Source organism: Coffea arabica, chromosome 5c, assembly GCF_036785885.1.
Source record: "Coffea arabica cultivar ET-39 chromosome 5c, Coffea Arabica ET-39 HiFi, whole genome shotgun sequence".
NCBI classification, from domain to species: Eukaryota; Viridiplantae; Streptophyta; class Magnoliopsida; order Gentianales; family Rubiaceae; genus Coffea; species Coffea arabica.
Window position 1 is genome coordinate 44,296,297 of NC_092319.1, and position 13,704 is coordinate 44,310,000.

At 37.3% G+C, this 13,704-nt stretch overlaps 2 protein-coding genes across 3 annotated transcripts; both read right to left on the minus strand.

The window, feature by feature from the left end:
* Positions 1-101: 101 nt before the first annotated feature.
* LOC113690062 (ubiquinone biosynthesis O-methyltransferase, mitochondrial-like) lies at positions 102-4,366 on the minus strand. 2 transcript variants are annotated; one of them, XM_027207876.2, is made up of 9 exons: positions 4,030-4,366; positions 3,855-3,944; positions 3,249-3,327; positions 2,781-2,858; positions 2,470-2,518; positions 1,819-1,868; positions 1,412-1,561; positions 739-819; positions 102-640 (listed from the first exon to the last, which is right to left on the minus strand). In XM_027207876.2, the coding sequence occupies exons 1-9, from the start codon at positions 4,287-4,289 to the stop codon at positions 533-535; spliced, it is 945 nt and encodes a 314-aa protein (XP_027063677.1). In that variant the 5' UTR covers positions 4,290-4,366; the 3' UTR covers positions 102-532. The 2 variants fall into 2 exon arrangements, with proteins under 2 accessions (XP_027063677.1, XP_071907201.1); XM_072051100.1 differs by having other exon boundaries at positions 294-640; positions 3,249-3,323; positions 4,030-4,168.
* A 6,522-nt stretch (positions 4,367-10,888) lies between these two features.
* LOC140007785 (uncharacterized) lies at positions 10,889-12,987 on the minus strand. Its single transcript, XM_072051101.1, has one exon. It carries the CDS (start codon positions 12,396-12,398, stop codon positions 11,016-11,018), a length of 1,383 nt encoding a protein of 460 aa, XP_071907202.1. The 5' UTR covers positions 12,399-12,987; the 3' UTR covers positions 10,889-11,015.
* Between the last annotated feature and the right edge of the window lie 717 nt (positions 12,988-13,704).

Genomic DNA, 13,704 nt, shown 5'->3' on the forward strand with positions numbered 1-13,704 from the left:
AAGTGCTGGAAAACGTGCACATTTCACATGGCCCAAATGGTCGGTTTTCGCTCGTAGCTTGCAAATAAAAAATAAAAAGCAAACAAATGGGAAAAGTGAACTACAAAAGAACAAGGAAAGATTTAATATTAACCTATAATAATCCCAAAATACAAGATCGGGAATCCAAAATACCCAATAAAATAATCAAATAATCAGAGCAGAGGAAATATTTATCTCATTGGTCAGCAAACCCGACTTTGAATTCTGGGCTTTCAATTCTGGGCAGAGAGTAGAACAGCTACGGAGGCTTCGGTGCAGCCGGACACGTCCCATTTCCGAAAAACAAATACTGCCACCTACTAATTGCATTGCAAATTGCGGCAGTGTGCTTTCTTAAACTTCATAAAGTCTTGAACAAAAGTTACTGCGGATTATATACCGACCAAACAAAATTGTTTGTTCATAGTATCCCACCCAACAGCAGCCGCCTCTAACCACTATAATATATAACCTCGACAAAACTGTAGCTTGATCCAGCTGAAGATATAGCTCATTCAGTGTTTTTTGTGCCGTAAGCGATGAAATTTACACTGATATCATCAGATAGAGACCATTTTCCTGTCAAAGGGTTATACACAAACCCTGCCATCTCTTGAACCTGGACAAACCCCAAGAGCATGAGACACCTTTCATAGGATTCAATGTCTACTAAAAAAGGGCTAAAAAATAAAGGACTGGGGTATGTATTCTACTTACAGAGATGGAGGCCCGTTGAAGAATTAGAACAAGTTCTTCAGGGGTAAGGAAGCTTGACCACTCATGTGTGCCCTTGGGTAGCTGTCAAACAGAAGAATCATTTAACCTCTCATACGATTCACAAAGTAGTACAAAAAACCACACCAGATGATGTTGTGTGAAAAATCAGCCTGTTAAGCAAGGCAGCTATCTAAGGCAGACTAATCAAACGCTATCTCGGGATAAAAACCATGCAGTGAGATGGTTATCATAATGTGTCTCCAAATTGGTTGAATAAATAAGAGATATCTGAATCGGCCATGGTTGACCCAGGTACACAGTACAAGATAATCAACACGAGTCATAGAAATTGAAGCTTTTCCTGTAACAGTACAGAATTGTAAAATTGTCTTGATGAGCAGAACAAATGACAAGCAAGTTTATCAGGAATCAAAATAGTAAACATGAATAAAAGAGTGTGTTAATTCTCTCAACTTTTATCCATTTTTACAGACGGTCCACTTTTATTCTAAAGGACGTCAACAAATATCAAAGAATTGTTTCATATTAATGTTAAAGGAAAAAGTCAATTTCTTTGAAGGAAATTGGCGAAAAGAACGTGAAAATTATGACCAAAAAAGCTCCACTAACGTTAAGCCAATAGACAAACATGGTGTGGATTAGATAGGCTTACCCAATGTAAGAGATACTCGGCAACAACAATGGCAGTTGCATATGCTCTCATGGAACGATTTATTGTTGAAATCACATTAGCTCCGCCAGAAACAGTCAGTGCTGACAATGACTTGCAGAATTCAGCAGGTTCTGCTACATGCTCGATAACCTAGATGAAAAACAGCAGCTAAGACATAGTTCTTCCATTACAAATAGCAAGAAAAAAAAATGATCATTAAATGCTACTACATTACTTGCTAAATGAGATGATAAAACACAAAATCTAGCATAGTAGGAAGAACAAGAAAGCAGTTAATAACCAGATACAAGTGTCAGGTTCAGTTTAGAACGTAGCAGACAATGCATGGCCACCGTTTAGTCAATTTCACAGTAGGATAAGTTGCATAATTGTTACCATAAACTTACCTCTAAAGCCAATACAGCATCAAATTTCCTCTGCTCTTCCACCAACTTTTCTGTTCATGAAATTGCGAGTGCATCAGCAGGATGAAGGACAAATAACAGTCAAAGGGCTTGATATGACTAAATTGAAAAAGATCAAAAATATCGTGCTCCATAAATGTCACAAATAAGGATGCATGGAAAGTCATTCCATCTAAAAATGTACCAAAAGAAATAGTTTCAAAGAACCTTCTTGCATAGAGGTTTGAAACATTAAACTTCACCATCAGAGCTTTGCTAAATCTGCTTCTATCTCTTTCAGAAAAATCTTTTAGAAACTAATCTTTACTCACTAGGCACCAACTACACGAAAGATTTATGGTAAAACTAAAATACTGAAGCATTGGAAACTAGAATATGTTGTTTGAGCACTATACGCTGCCAGGCTCAGACAAGTTAGCGTAGCTCCACAACCATATACATCATTAAGACTGCCACATACCTAAACTGACTCTTAGAATCTTTTTCTATTGGATATAATCTCTATTCAAAATACCATCAGCCAAGGTAAACAAGCATAAACTAAGCATATAAAAAGGTTGGCTTGGACATTAAAAACTATAAATAATCGATGAATAACGACCTTCATATTTCAAAAACAAGTATGGCATGTACCAGCTGTTGTGCAAAGATACTCAATCGATGAAGTCCCTGGATCCAAATCCTGGAAAAGTTACATGTTCAATATAGCCCTATTAAATGCTGAAAGCTGTAGAAAAACTTTCTTTTGCCACTCTTGCAGGGGAAAAAAAAAACAGAAAAAAACAACAGGCAAAAACAATTGATTGGAGTTTTAGTACAATAAGGTCCACATTGGGTAATCATAAATTTGTAAATATGGACGACATAGATATATATATATATATATACACACACACAAATGTAATGGACATCAACTTTCATATCCATCCTACAAGAAAACATACTGCATGAAGTTGAGCAATATTGATATTCTTCTCCACAGCATCAATTCCAGTCACAGTAGCACCCATTCGAGCCAAAGGCTGCATGAGAACAGCAAGAATTATGGTAATTCGAGCAGGAGTTTGCAGTCCAGACTTGGAAGACATAAAAATAAAGCAAAGTTTAGCAAGCATTATTCGTGTACAAGCACACTATTCAATATCATTCTTTTTCCTCAGCAAAAACTAATAGGTCAGACATTACCGTTCTGCCACATGCAGAGCAAGCTCGTTTGAAATGTGAGAAACAGGATGGAAACTCTGACACGAAACTAAATTCAAGTTTTGTTAAAGCAATTCAGTTTTTCTTTTTGTTTTCATTTCTTATTTTCCACCTCATTTTCCATTCACAAATTCTTTATTTTCTACCAGAACAGGAAACTTTTACCCCTTTCTCAGCACAAGTATTTCACACATATAGAAATTACATACCTCAGACAGAATACCCCCTCCACAACCAACATCCACAAATTTCAGTCCTTCAAAAGGCTTAGCACTATATGGGTCCTTCCTACATCAAAAAACATTATAATCAGCTACCACATAAACCAACAAAATAAATATACAAATAAAGAAAAATAATATCGAGACATACTACTATGTCATGCTAGACTTTCTAACATTTTGAAGTACATCAAGAAAGGGAGAAAGCCATCAAACAATCACAGTTTGGACTGTACCAGACAATTAACGGCAAGGTTGAGCCCAAATCAAGAAAAATAGCAAAAAGTGCACTAAAACGTTACAAAAGCTGATTGTTTTGACATTTAAAGTTGAGAATGTACATGTGGTATGAGTCTTAAGACATGTTTGAGTGTCTAAGCATGATGCAAGGCCGTAAGAGCACACATTGCAAACTCTAGAGGACATGTTATATGTCTACCTTAATATAAGACACGTCAATTACAATTATATCTGCTGCCACTGAGCCCCTCGGTCCCATTCACAATACAAACGTGATGAAAAGCTTGATTAAAAAAAAACTCAAACTTGAAGATATTAGGCATCAATTAAACGTAAAATAATAATAATAATTACCCGAAATGGCGACATAATGTGGACCTTATAAAGGCAAGTCTTGTAGGGTTCATCACATGCAATGGCTTAAACGGCCCTTCAGCATCCCACCTACCCATCCAGAAAAATATATATATTTACACCTCAGAAAGGAAAAACAAAAAGATCGGAGCGTTTGAACATCCAAATTAAATACCAGGTTTCTGCAATGGCGGAGAATTTAGCAAGTTCAGCTTGATTTAAGGAGCTCGAAATTTTCTTGTGTGTAGGAGCACTATCGGCGTTAGTCGGTGGAGGCTTGGAACCGACTGGAGGTGGTTGCGGAGCATCTGAATATGGCCTGGAGTGGATGAGCGTTTGATTTTTCAGTGGAAAGATGAAATTAGGGTTTATGAGTCGGTGGTGAGTTGGTCTGGTGATGTTTCTGAGTTGACTCAGTAGAAGTTTTGAAGCCATTGTTGAAGAAGGCGACACGTTGAGCACAGTGAAGCTCCCCTGGGAGATTCTGTAGTGAATAATTCATGTTTGAGGAATTCGGGCTTCGAAGGATAATGGTGGGTGGCCTCATTTGGCCCAGAATGAGACCTTCCAAAAATAATGTGGGCCAGTTTGAACTGTTAGTCCGGTTATACTAGCTATGATTAGCCTAGGGATCGAGCCCGCTCTTACGTAGTAAATGGATCGGATCGGGATGACAGATACTAGGATGCAGGCGAGTCGAGGCAAGCTCGACTAGTGCTGGGCTCGAGCTCAAACTTGATGAATTTCTAAGCTACTTGAGCTCGATCAAGAGAACTTATGGCCCTGTTTGGAATCTTGGTTTTTAGGCAAGTTTGTATAATACTAGTTTTTTAACAATTTTTGCTACAGGAATTCCAAAAACTTCTCCAAAAACTTTCGCCCCTTTCTGAAATATTTTAACAAAACGACGTCGTTTTGGATGGTTTTTTCCTTTTCAATTCACAGCAACACAGAAGACTCTTTCCTTTGTTTCTTTCGCTGTACAAAAGTTTTTGCTCCTTCTGTTAGTTCTCCGGAGTCGACCTACTTCTATGCCGGAGTCTTCAGTTGATCAGAGCAATGAGAAGCTAAGTGAGTGATTCTCCATTTTGTAAGTGAAACCCATTCAAAAAGCTTCATTGGACAATTGCGAGTTCAGAAACTGGGCGCTGCAATTCCAGTTGGCTCTCCGGCGTCGGCACTTCCATCCCCTCCACCACACTCATTAGCTGATTTTAGGGGGAGAGGGAAGGGGGATGGGGGGAGGGGAAGAGAGGGGTGGCGAGGGAAGGAAAGGGAAGGGGAGAGGGAGAAGATGGGTGGCAGAGGGGTGGCGGGGAGAAGGAAGGGGAAGGGGAGAGGGAGAAGAGGGGTGGCGGGGGAGTGAGAGGGGTGGCGGAGGAGGGAGAGGGAAGGGTGACGGGCAAAGGGGGAGAGGGGAGGAAAGGGGTGGCGGGGGAAGGAAGGGGAAGGGAGAATAAGCGGGAAAGTGAGGAAGGAAAAGAAAAAAGAAAGAAAAAAAAAAGAAAAAGAAAGAAGGAAAAGGAAAAGGGAAAAAAAAATTTTCACCTCACAAAAGTTTTTCTACAACTTCTACAGTAATCTACAGTAAAGTTTTAGACAAACACTCAAAAAACTCACATTCCAAACAGGGCCTATAGCTCAACTTCGACTTGTGGAAATAATACGTAAACTCGAATTCGACTTGATAAGACTCGATCCTATTGTCAAACTTTATTGAGCTCGCGTACTCGAATAAAAACTTGAACTTTCCCAAAACATAAACCCCACAATGGTCATTTCATAATTAATATAAATATATTATATAAATAATAGAACTACTCAATTAGACTCGTCGATCACTCGAGTAGCTTATAAAAGAGTTTAAACTCAACTTGAGACCTAAAATAAGTAACCCGAACTCATGCTCAAACTCGGTCAACTTGAGTTCAAATCGAGCGTTTGATCGAATCTTGCGACCGGCTTGGGAACAAGGAGTTACCACATCTATTGCATGACATAAAACAAATATATATAATGTCTTCTATTGAAAAATAACCTGTTTTAGGGAGACAAATAAAATTGAAGGATATTTTCTTGGAAAAGGAACTGGGAATTTGGGATAGCAGGAAATAGATTGTTCTTAATGCTTTATTGTTGTAATGTCTCGTAAGATTTGCCGAGAAAATAATTAAACCAACACAGGCCCAGAATATTGCGAAGAATCATGAGAGAGAACAAACGGATTTCAGTTGTCTGGAGAGAAATGAATTACCAAACCTGATGACCAGAGGCAAACCAAAAAGTTTAAGTTTGGATGATTGTTTCTTAGTGTGATTCTCACAAAAATATTACTATAGCAACTTTTTTTTTTGGGGATAAATGTGTGTATGAGATGAGAAGCCGATAGGGAAACATTTTGCAAATTTCTTAAATGAAGTGTATAAGGTTTGCCATATTGGTTTTTGATAGTTTCGACTCTTTGAGGAAGTTGAAGAGAAGGAAATTTGAAGGCGTGAACCTATGAAAACCAAACATTAAATCCAGTAGGTTGTAAGAGTATTAAGTTCTCGCAAAAGGGTTAAGTAATATACTTAATTAGTAGCCAACCAGTCGTATGATGACTAAGTAGTACAGATTACAAATATATTACTTGTATACTTAGAATGTATTTTGCTCTCCACATCACTAAGAAACTCCAAAAGCTCAAAAATTTTGTCACAACAAGTTCAATAAGAAGTTGCAATTGCAAATTTTTGGCTACAATCAGCCCTACAAAAATTGGAGGATTGCAAGACTATAGTACCATATGCTACTAGTATTTCCATAGCCTATGTCCATGAGGCATTACTAGATCCAGTAGGTAAAAATCATTGTGAGGAAAGTGAAGCATATATATTAGGCTGTAGTAAAGGATGATGTTTTTGTGGCTGTCTTAAATGTACCAAATGCACCCCCCAGAAGAAAAAAAAATTTTTTTTTTTTGACAGAGTGAAAATTTTAAACAGAAAGAAAACAAAAATAACCACTTTACAGTCCTGCAGATTGCCTAAAAGATTCTCGTGCGAGGATTAAGATGTTTTTCTTGCAGCTTTTTCTTGTTCACCCTTACCTCTCTTTTGTTTCTCACCAGGGATTTCTACTATACCTGATAATAACAAAGCTTTTGAGCTTTTCATGATTATTTCTCATGGAGATATGTGCTCTTAAGCATTGTTGTTTTTCCCTATTTTGGGTGCAAAAGATGAGATACATTTTTTTTTTCTGAGACGATAACAGTTGTATAAGCTAATCTATTCTACATTAAGAAAGAGGGGACGGACCTAAGGAGGCCCAAGAATAATTTGAAGGGGACTGAACTACCACCGTACCTAAGATGAGATTCATTAAACGAAGTCAAAACCAACACTCTCCTGCAATTATTCTCTCATCAAACGAGCCATCGCAATCTCTTTACTCGTGAGACAATGCAATAGTATCCTGTGTAAACATCAAAGCCTGATTTTCCCTTTACCTAAAAATAGCAGAAGAAGAAAAGGACACAGCCCATTGAAGCAATGTTTGTGCTATTAGTACTGTTTTGCCCACGTGAGGTTCTCTGTAACGTTTCTGTTGTTTAATGCAAGTGTGGATCTGTTGATGATGAAATGCTATAACAACAAAAACAGTTTTTTTTTTTTCCTTTTATTCATTGAAATTTATGTAGTATTACTATTTAGCTGTAGGAAAAAAAAGGGCTTGTTCTCGTTTGATTTTTATTTTTATTTTGCACGTAGCTGTATCATGATTTTGGATGATCAATTTGTTGATGTTCTCGTTTGATTTTTTGTGCGTAGTTTTAGCTAATTCTATTTTTTTTTTACTATAATTAGCTTTTATTAAATGTAATGCAAGCGACAACAAGCCTTAAATTAATTTTGTCACCGAGCTCAGCCTCGTTTGGATTGCTGTTTTCCGGCGAAAAACTACGTCGTTTTTCGTAATCACATTTTCCTATTACCTTTTTCTCTCACATACATCAAATCGCTATAATAATTTTTCCATGAAAAATGCAATCCAAACACATTAGCATGCATTTTGCAATACGAGTTGTTATCTACCAGAACCCTTTTTAGTTCATGACAGAATATGGACAGCTAATTTTCAGGCCTTGTGAAAATTTTGCAACGTAAAAATAGTGCGGTGATAGTTATTCGGGTTGTGACAGGTGATTGAATGAACACTACTCTTTTAACTCTGATTGGAAAAGAAGATGGAAACTTTTGTGAGCCCTTTTGTTCTCTACTTGGTTGTTCTCTTTCTACAAAAGAGGAAGGTGGTTTTATTCTTTCACAAATTGGTGCTCCATGGTTCCATCAATTTCTTAAAAGCTGCATTCGATTTTATACATGTTTGATGTGTGCAGTTATTATTTTTCCGATCGTACAATATTGTGAAGGTTAGCTAGTTGTCCCACTATTGGCATTGATCAAGCATATTCCGCATGCCAAACTAAGGTCCCTTCTGAATTGTTATTTTCAGGAGTTTTTTTTTTTTTTCGGCAGAAAACTACAATCCAAACAAAAATTATGATAAAAAAAAGATCGATTTCAGCAAAGATGATTCTATGCATTTTTTCTTTGGAGAGAGTTCTTGAATTAGGGTTACAAACTAGTCGGGTTGAGTCAATTTTTGACCCTATTGAACCTTTGACGAGACTCAAATTCCATCGGGTTCTTCGTTATCTTGAGGTTGGACTCCAAGTCAAGCTCAAGCCTATTAATAGAACTTGAATTCAAGGAGACATATATGCAATTCCATCACTAATAACAGATTTATTGCGAAATACATAGGATTGAGATGGCTTGACGAGGCAACTAGCTATAAATTCTCTACACTCGTGTTAGAATCGAGTTTTGATCGTATTCATGGCTCAATCACTTTGTAGTCCTTATACCCGGGTTAGAATCAAACAATCCTGCCTGGAAGAAATTGAATGGTTAGGCAATTTCTAAAACACCAGAAAATATGTCGTTTGCCCATAAATGTCGATTGAGGAGTCGTCTAAATCTCCTTGTTACTAAATCTGTCATCACAGATAAAAAAGGACAGGACCAAATGCCTTTGAATTGTCAATTTTCTGTAGAAAATTATGCAACAATCACATTCAACTTGACCATGAAGCGTGTATTCAAGCATTCTTGTATGAAGTTATGGTCGTACTAGTTTTAAAATGTCTTTCGAAATGAATTATAAACACGTTGCAGTAGATTCTCTTCATGATTTTGAGAATCGAATGTCCTCCTTTCTATTAGATTATTAGAAATGGTTTGTGTATTCTAACTTCTTCTTTTTTTTTTTTGGATGGAAGAAAAAAAAGGGTACATAGGCGTAGGGGCGTAGCAAAACTTAAAAAAGCTGCTGCTAGCGGATGAAGACGCGAAGGCAATGGGGCAAAGCTGCAAGGGAGAAGGTGGTGCACCTTTGTACTATAATACTGTTAAGAAAAGTTAAAATTATGTATTTTCAGTGTAAGAGTGAAGGTGGGATCCAGCTTCAGTTCTTGAGTCCATCAAGCGTCCTTGTGTTCAGTCTTCTGATGCTCTTGTTTCTTCATGTTAAAGCAGTCCCTGTCCTAACAAACCCCACACCTTTTTTTTCCCACCCCTTTGAATGTATCCTGGAGTAAATTTATTTTGTACTCTCTTCTGTTCTGGTTGATGATCAAGATGTTGACACTTGACAGGTTTGAATTGAAGAATGGTGAATACTGTTACTCCCTCCATCCCTCCAAAATTTTGAACGAGTAGTTTGAATAATGTAATATGAATTGGTTACTGTGAGTTGAATCATCTAGCAGAACGACCCCGTTTGACAACTGAGTTTTTTTAGTGTTTGTCTAAAATTTTACTGTAACTTACTGTAAAAGTTTTTAAAAAATGTTTTGACGTATGTAAATTTTTGAATATTTTAAAGTGTATAGTTTGAAAACTTTAAGAAATTTTTTGACGTTACTGTAGCTAAAGTTTTTAAAAAAACTTGTAGCTGATAAACTTGATAAAAAACTCAAGTGCCAAACAGGGACAGAAGGGGCTAGTATGGCTGGCATTCAGGACATGATAGAGGTTAATACGTAATATTAATTATGATAACACTTATTTTGTACTTTTACCCTGCTAAAATAGTAGTGTACCTGTCATCTCGAAAGAAGCAAGTTGAAGATTCATGTTTAAGATTTAGGTTTGGACATTTGAAGCTAAAGTTTGTATGGTACGCCTTTGGATCATGTGTGCATGAGGTTTCATCTTTTTAGTTTTTTAACAAACTTGACAAGGACAGAAAATTGAGCAGCATGTGTAAGGAAAATAGACTGTAATATTACTAATCTTTGTCTCCAAACGCGAGTTTTACTGTATCCAGATATAGTAATTTTAAGTAAAATTTTTGGAATGTGTCTATGGCTAAATTTACTGGGGATCTCTGCAGAAATTTACTTCTGCACCTTCCAACGTATACATTTAGGAAAAACTGGGATTCCCATTGGGACTTTCGCTTGGTTGAGGCCCAAATAAAGAAACTGTTTCGGTTCAAGTCATTTGTGTCGAACAGCTTACCTATATATCTGGTATAAACAAACAAAAGATACCACTAATTAAAAAGAACTTTTCTTCTGTGCATGAAATTAAACAACGTTTGAAGACTAGGGAAGAAAAGGAAAAGAAATGGCAAATTTTACCTCTTTATTTGTGCTAAAGCAATCAGCAAAATCCTTGAGCTTATTTCTCGAATCCGAGCAAAGATGAGATCTAGTTAGAATGACGTACATAAAAGAATACAAAAGCAGAATCTAAACGCTTTGTCTCAAGACATAGAATCCATCTGTTTCATGAACTGGAAATTAAGCTAAAACCTGGGACCCTTTGGGTATCTAAGTTGAGTCAAAACTTCAATTCTCAACTATACTTTTGGATGCTGACCTGAAGATCTCTCAAGACTAAGGTACCAAACAATCAACGAGGCTGTGCTTTGCAGGCTGACTGCAGCTTGCGTGCAATAGAATTTGCGAAAAAAATATATGAACGCAGAAATAAATTCTCATCCTACTATAATATATTGTATTATCTAAACTTAAAGTACATACATTTAATCTCTTATACAGTACCTTCTTAAACACAAAAGAATCAGTGAAAACACACGAAGCCATTAAATGTTCGATAGTGCTACAGAAATCACAGTACTAAGTAGTACTAATAAAAAGAATAATGGTCTTGGGATCCCTTGTTGATGAGCTTCAGACTTTTCCCATGGTAAGATCGAAGAGCCTGATTTGTTGCTGCCACAAACATTAACTCCAAGGTTGAAGCCATTTGCTTCAGACGGACTTAAACAGAGCCCTGGATTCCCACTAATGTCCAAATTCTTTCCTAACCTGTTTAGGAAACTTGAATTGAAAGGAACAACGCCATCCAAGAAATTTCTGCTCAAGTTCAAGTGATAAATGTGTGATAAGCTGCCAAAACTTGCCGGAATTTCGCCTGTTAATCGGTTGTTTTGTAAGGATAATGTGCTCAAGTTACTTAGCTTTGAATATGTTGGTGGGATTTTGCCAGAATATCCTGAATTAGCCAGCCTGAGCTCTTGAAGTTTCTGCAGCTCACCGAACTCTGATGGCAGTGATATGAACATTGGATTATCATCCATAAGGAAGCATTGTAAGTTTTGCAGCATTGAGACTCCTTTGGGCAAAAGCCCTTTTAATTCATTGCTGCTCAAGGCAATGAAGACCAAAGAATGTAGATTCCCTATGGTTTCTGGAATCCTTCCCGTGAGTTTATTGGAACTCAAGTCAAGCTTCTGAAGCATACCCAATTGGCCAATTGTGCTGGGAATTGTGCCTGTGAGCTTGTTATAGCTCAAATCAAGGCCAACAAGCTTTTTTAGATTTCCCACTTGGAATGAAATTCTTCCAGTGAGCATATTGTAGCTTAGATCAAGGTGCAAAAGGGAACTCAGGCTAAAAATTTGAGCTGGAATTGTTCCGGATAAAAGGTTTTGCGACAGCGTGAGGATCTGGAGTGATTTTAAGGAGGAAAGTTGAAATGGGATGAGGCCGACAAGTGCAGGATTTGATCGAATGCTCAGCTGTTGCAGCGAAGAACTCGAGACTTTAATAGGAAATGAAATGGTTGTTCTGGCGTGTGTGAAGCATGAAATAAAAAACACAGACTCAAGGTGTGGAAGTTGGAAGATTTGTGAAGGAAATGTGGCTGTGCTTTTGCATGAAGGGTTTGGTGGGACGCCAAAGTCAAGCCTAGAAACATGAATGAGATTGTCATTTCCTGAGCTCTTGCACTCAATTCCAATCCAAGATGAGCCTGGTTTGCAAGGGTTTGGATGTGCAGTCCTCCAGCTTTGATCAGAAGATACTGTCTCCATGATCTTGAACAATGTTTCAAGTTCAAGTGGATCCATGCGACTATCACTAGCTGGGAAATTCACGCTTGGGGAGGCTGAGGAGAAAGAAGTAAATGTGAATAGAAGAAGCAGAAGAAATCTGAGAGAGAGAAAGATCAATGAACAGAACATCTTGCTGAAGATGTGAGGTTTGTGAAAATGTGAGGGCTTTGATCATCAAATAAAATGTTTGCAAAAGTTTGCAGCTACGCTCCTTGGTTTTAGAATTTGGTTTCTTGCCTCAGTCCCCCGCGCCGGGGGGGGTAGGTTGGGGTTGGGTTGTGAAGGATTGGATTAAGCACGTGTGTCTGTGAATTCTCAGAGAGAGAGAGGCAAGAAAGGAGAAAAATGAGTTGTGCAAGATGTGATTGAAATGATGGGGGCTTCATGATTTTGAGTGAGAAATTATGAAGCATAAGGTAGGGTCATAAACATTTATCAACTTGGATTCAAGAAAGATAAAGAGATAGAAAGAACAAGCGGGAGAGAGAGAAAAAGATGTTGGAAATAACTGCGCATGTTTCTATTTATCAATCAGGCTCACTGGAGCACAAGAACCACATCAAAAAACAAACAAAAAGATTAAAGGTGAAAAAAACAGAAGGGAATCAAAGGCTGATGGATTTGGGACTTTTCGAATCAGGGTGATATTTTTATTTTTTTTTTGTTTTCATTTCTGTTTGGGTAAAAGTACATTACCCAGGGGAGATTGTGGTTTTTTTTTTGTTTGGGGGGCGAGGGGGGGGGGGGGGTTGGTGGTGATGAAAACCCTCTGAGTTTTACCTTATAATTTGGCCTTGTACATTACCCTTTATCAATATTTCCTCTTCCAGGATGTTTGATGTCTCTACATGGGTCCAAGTTATCTAATGCAGGTATTAAATTTCAATCACAAACAAGAATGTGAGTAATACACAAATTTTAGAAATAAGTATTGAATTATTATTTTTAGGAGTTTTTGTAGAAAAATATACCGTATTAATTTAATATATATGAGATAAAAAGGTAATTGAAAAACATATTTACAAAAAACGTAAAAAAAATTTTTGTGCATAAAATCACAATCTAAACAGGTACTTAGTTTTCATAATCAATAGTGTCCAAGATACTTGGAAGGATGGAATGGAATCTTTTGTCATTCCTTCTACTACTCGTCTAGTTTAACCTTGAAAATCAAACTAGGAAGAGTTTTTGCTGACCTCCAACATTACAAGGACCCAAAGTTCTTTGTGACTTGACTTCTCATCTCACCAACTTTTTCATGGAATTCTTGGATGGTTGAGACATGAGAAACCAATCAAAGAAGTGGGATGGGACAAGGATTAAATCCCAGAATGAATGATGCAAATCTTCTACTGATTAGTCAGACCTGAGTTTAGAAGTGGAATGATTATAAAGATTTTGCGAGTTTGAACTTTGAAGCATATCAGCCTGTATT

What these genes read in the sequence shown, in the direction of transcription:
- LOC113690062 (XM_027207876.2), bottom strand. Translation starts at nt 4,289, where the DNA reads ATGGCTTCAAAACTTCTACTGAGTCAACTCAGAAACATCACCAGACCA. An exon ending in ATATTGCTCAACTTCATGCA is followed by an intron (nt 2,519 to 2,780) that starts GTATGTTTTCTT and finishes TAACTTTTCCAG; the next exon opens with GATTTGGATCCAGGGACTTC. An exon ending in GTATCTTTGCACAACAGCTG is followed by an intron (nt 1,869 to 2,469) that starts GTACATGCCATA and finishes TTTCATGAACAG; the next exon opens with AAAAGTTGGTGGAAGAGCAG.
- LOC140007785 (XM_072051101.1), bottom strand. Translation starts at nt 12,398, where the DNA reads ATGTTCTGTTCATTGATCTTTCTCTCTCTCAGATTTCTTCTGCTTCTT.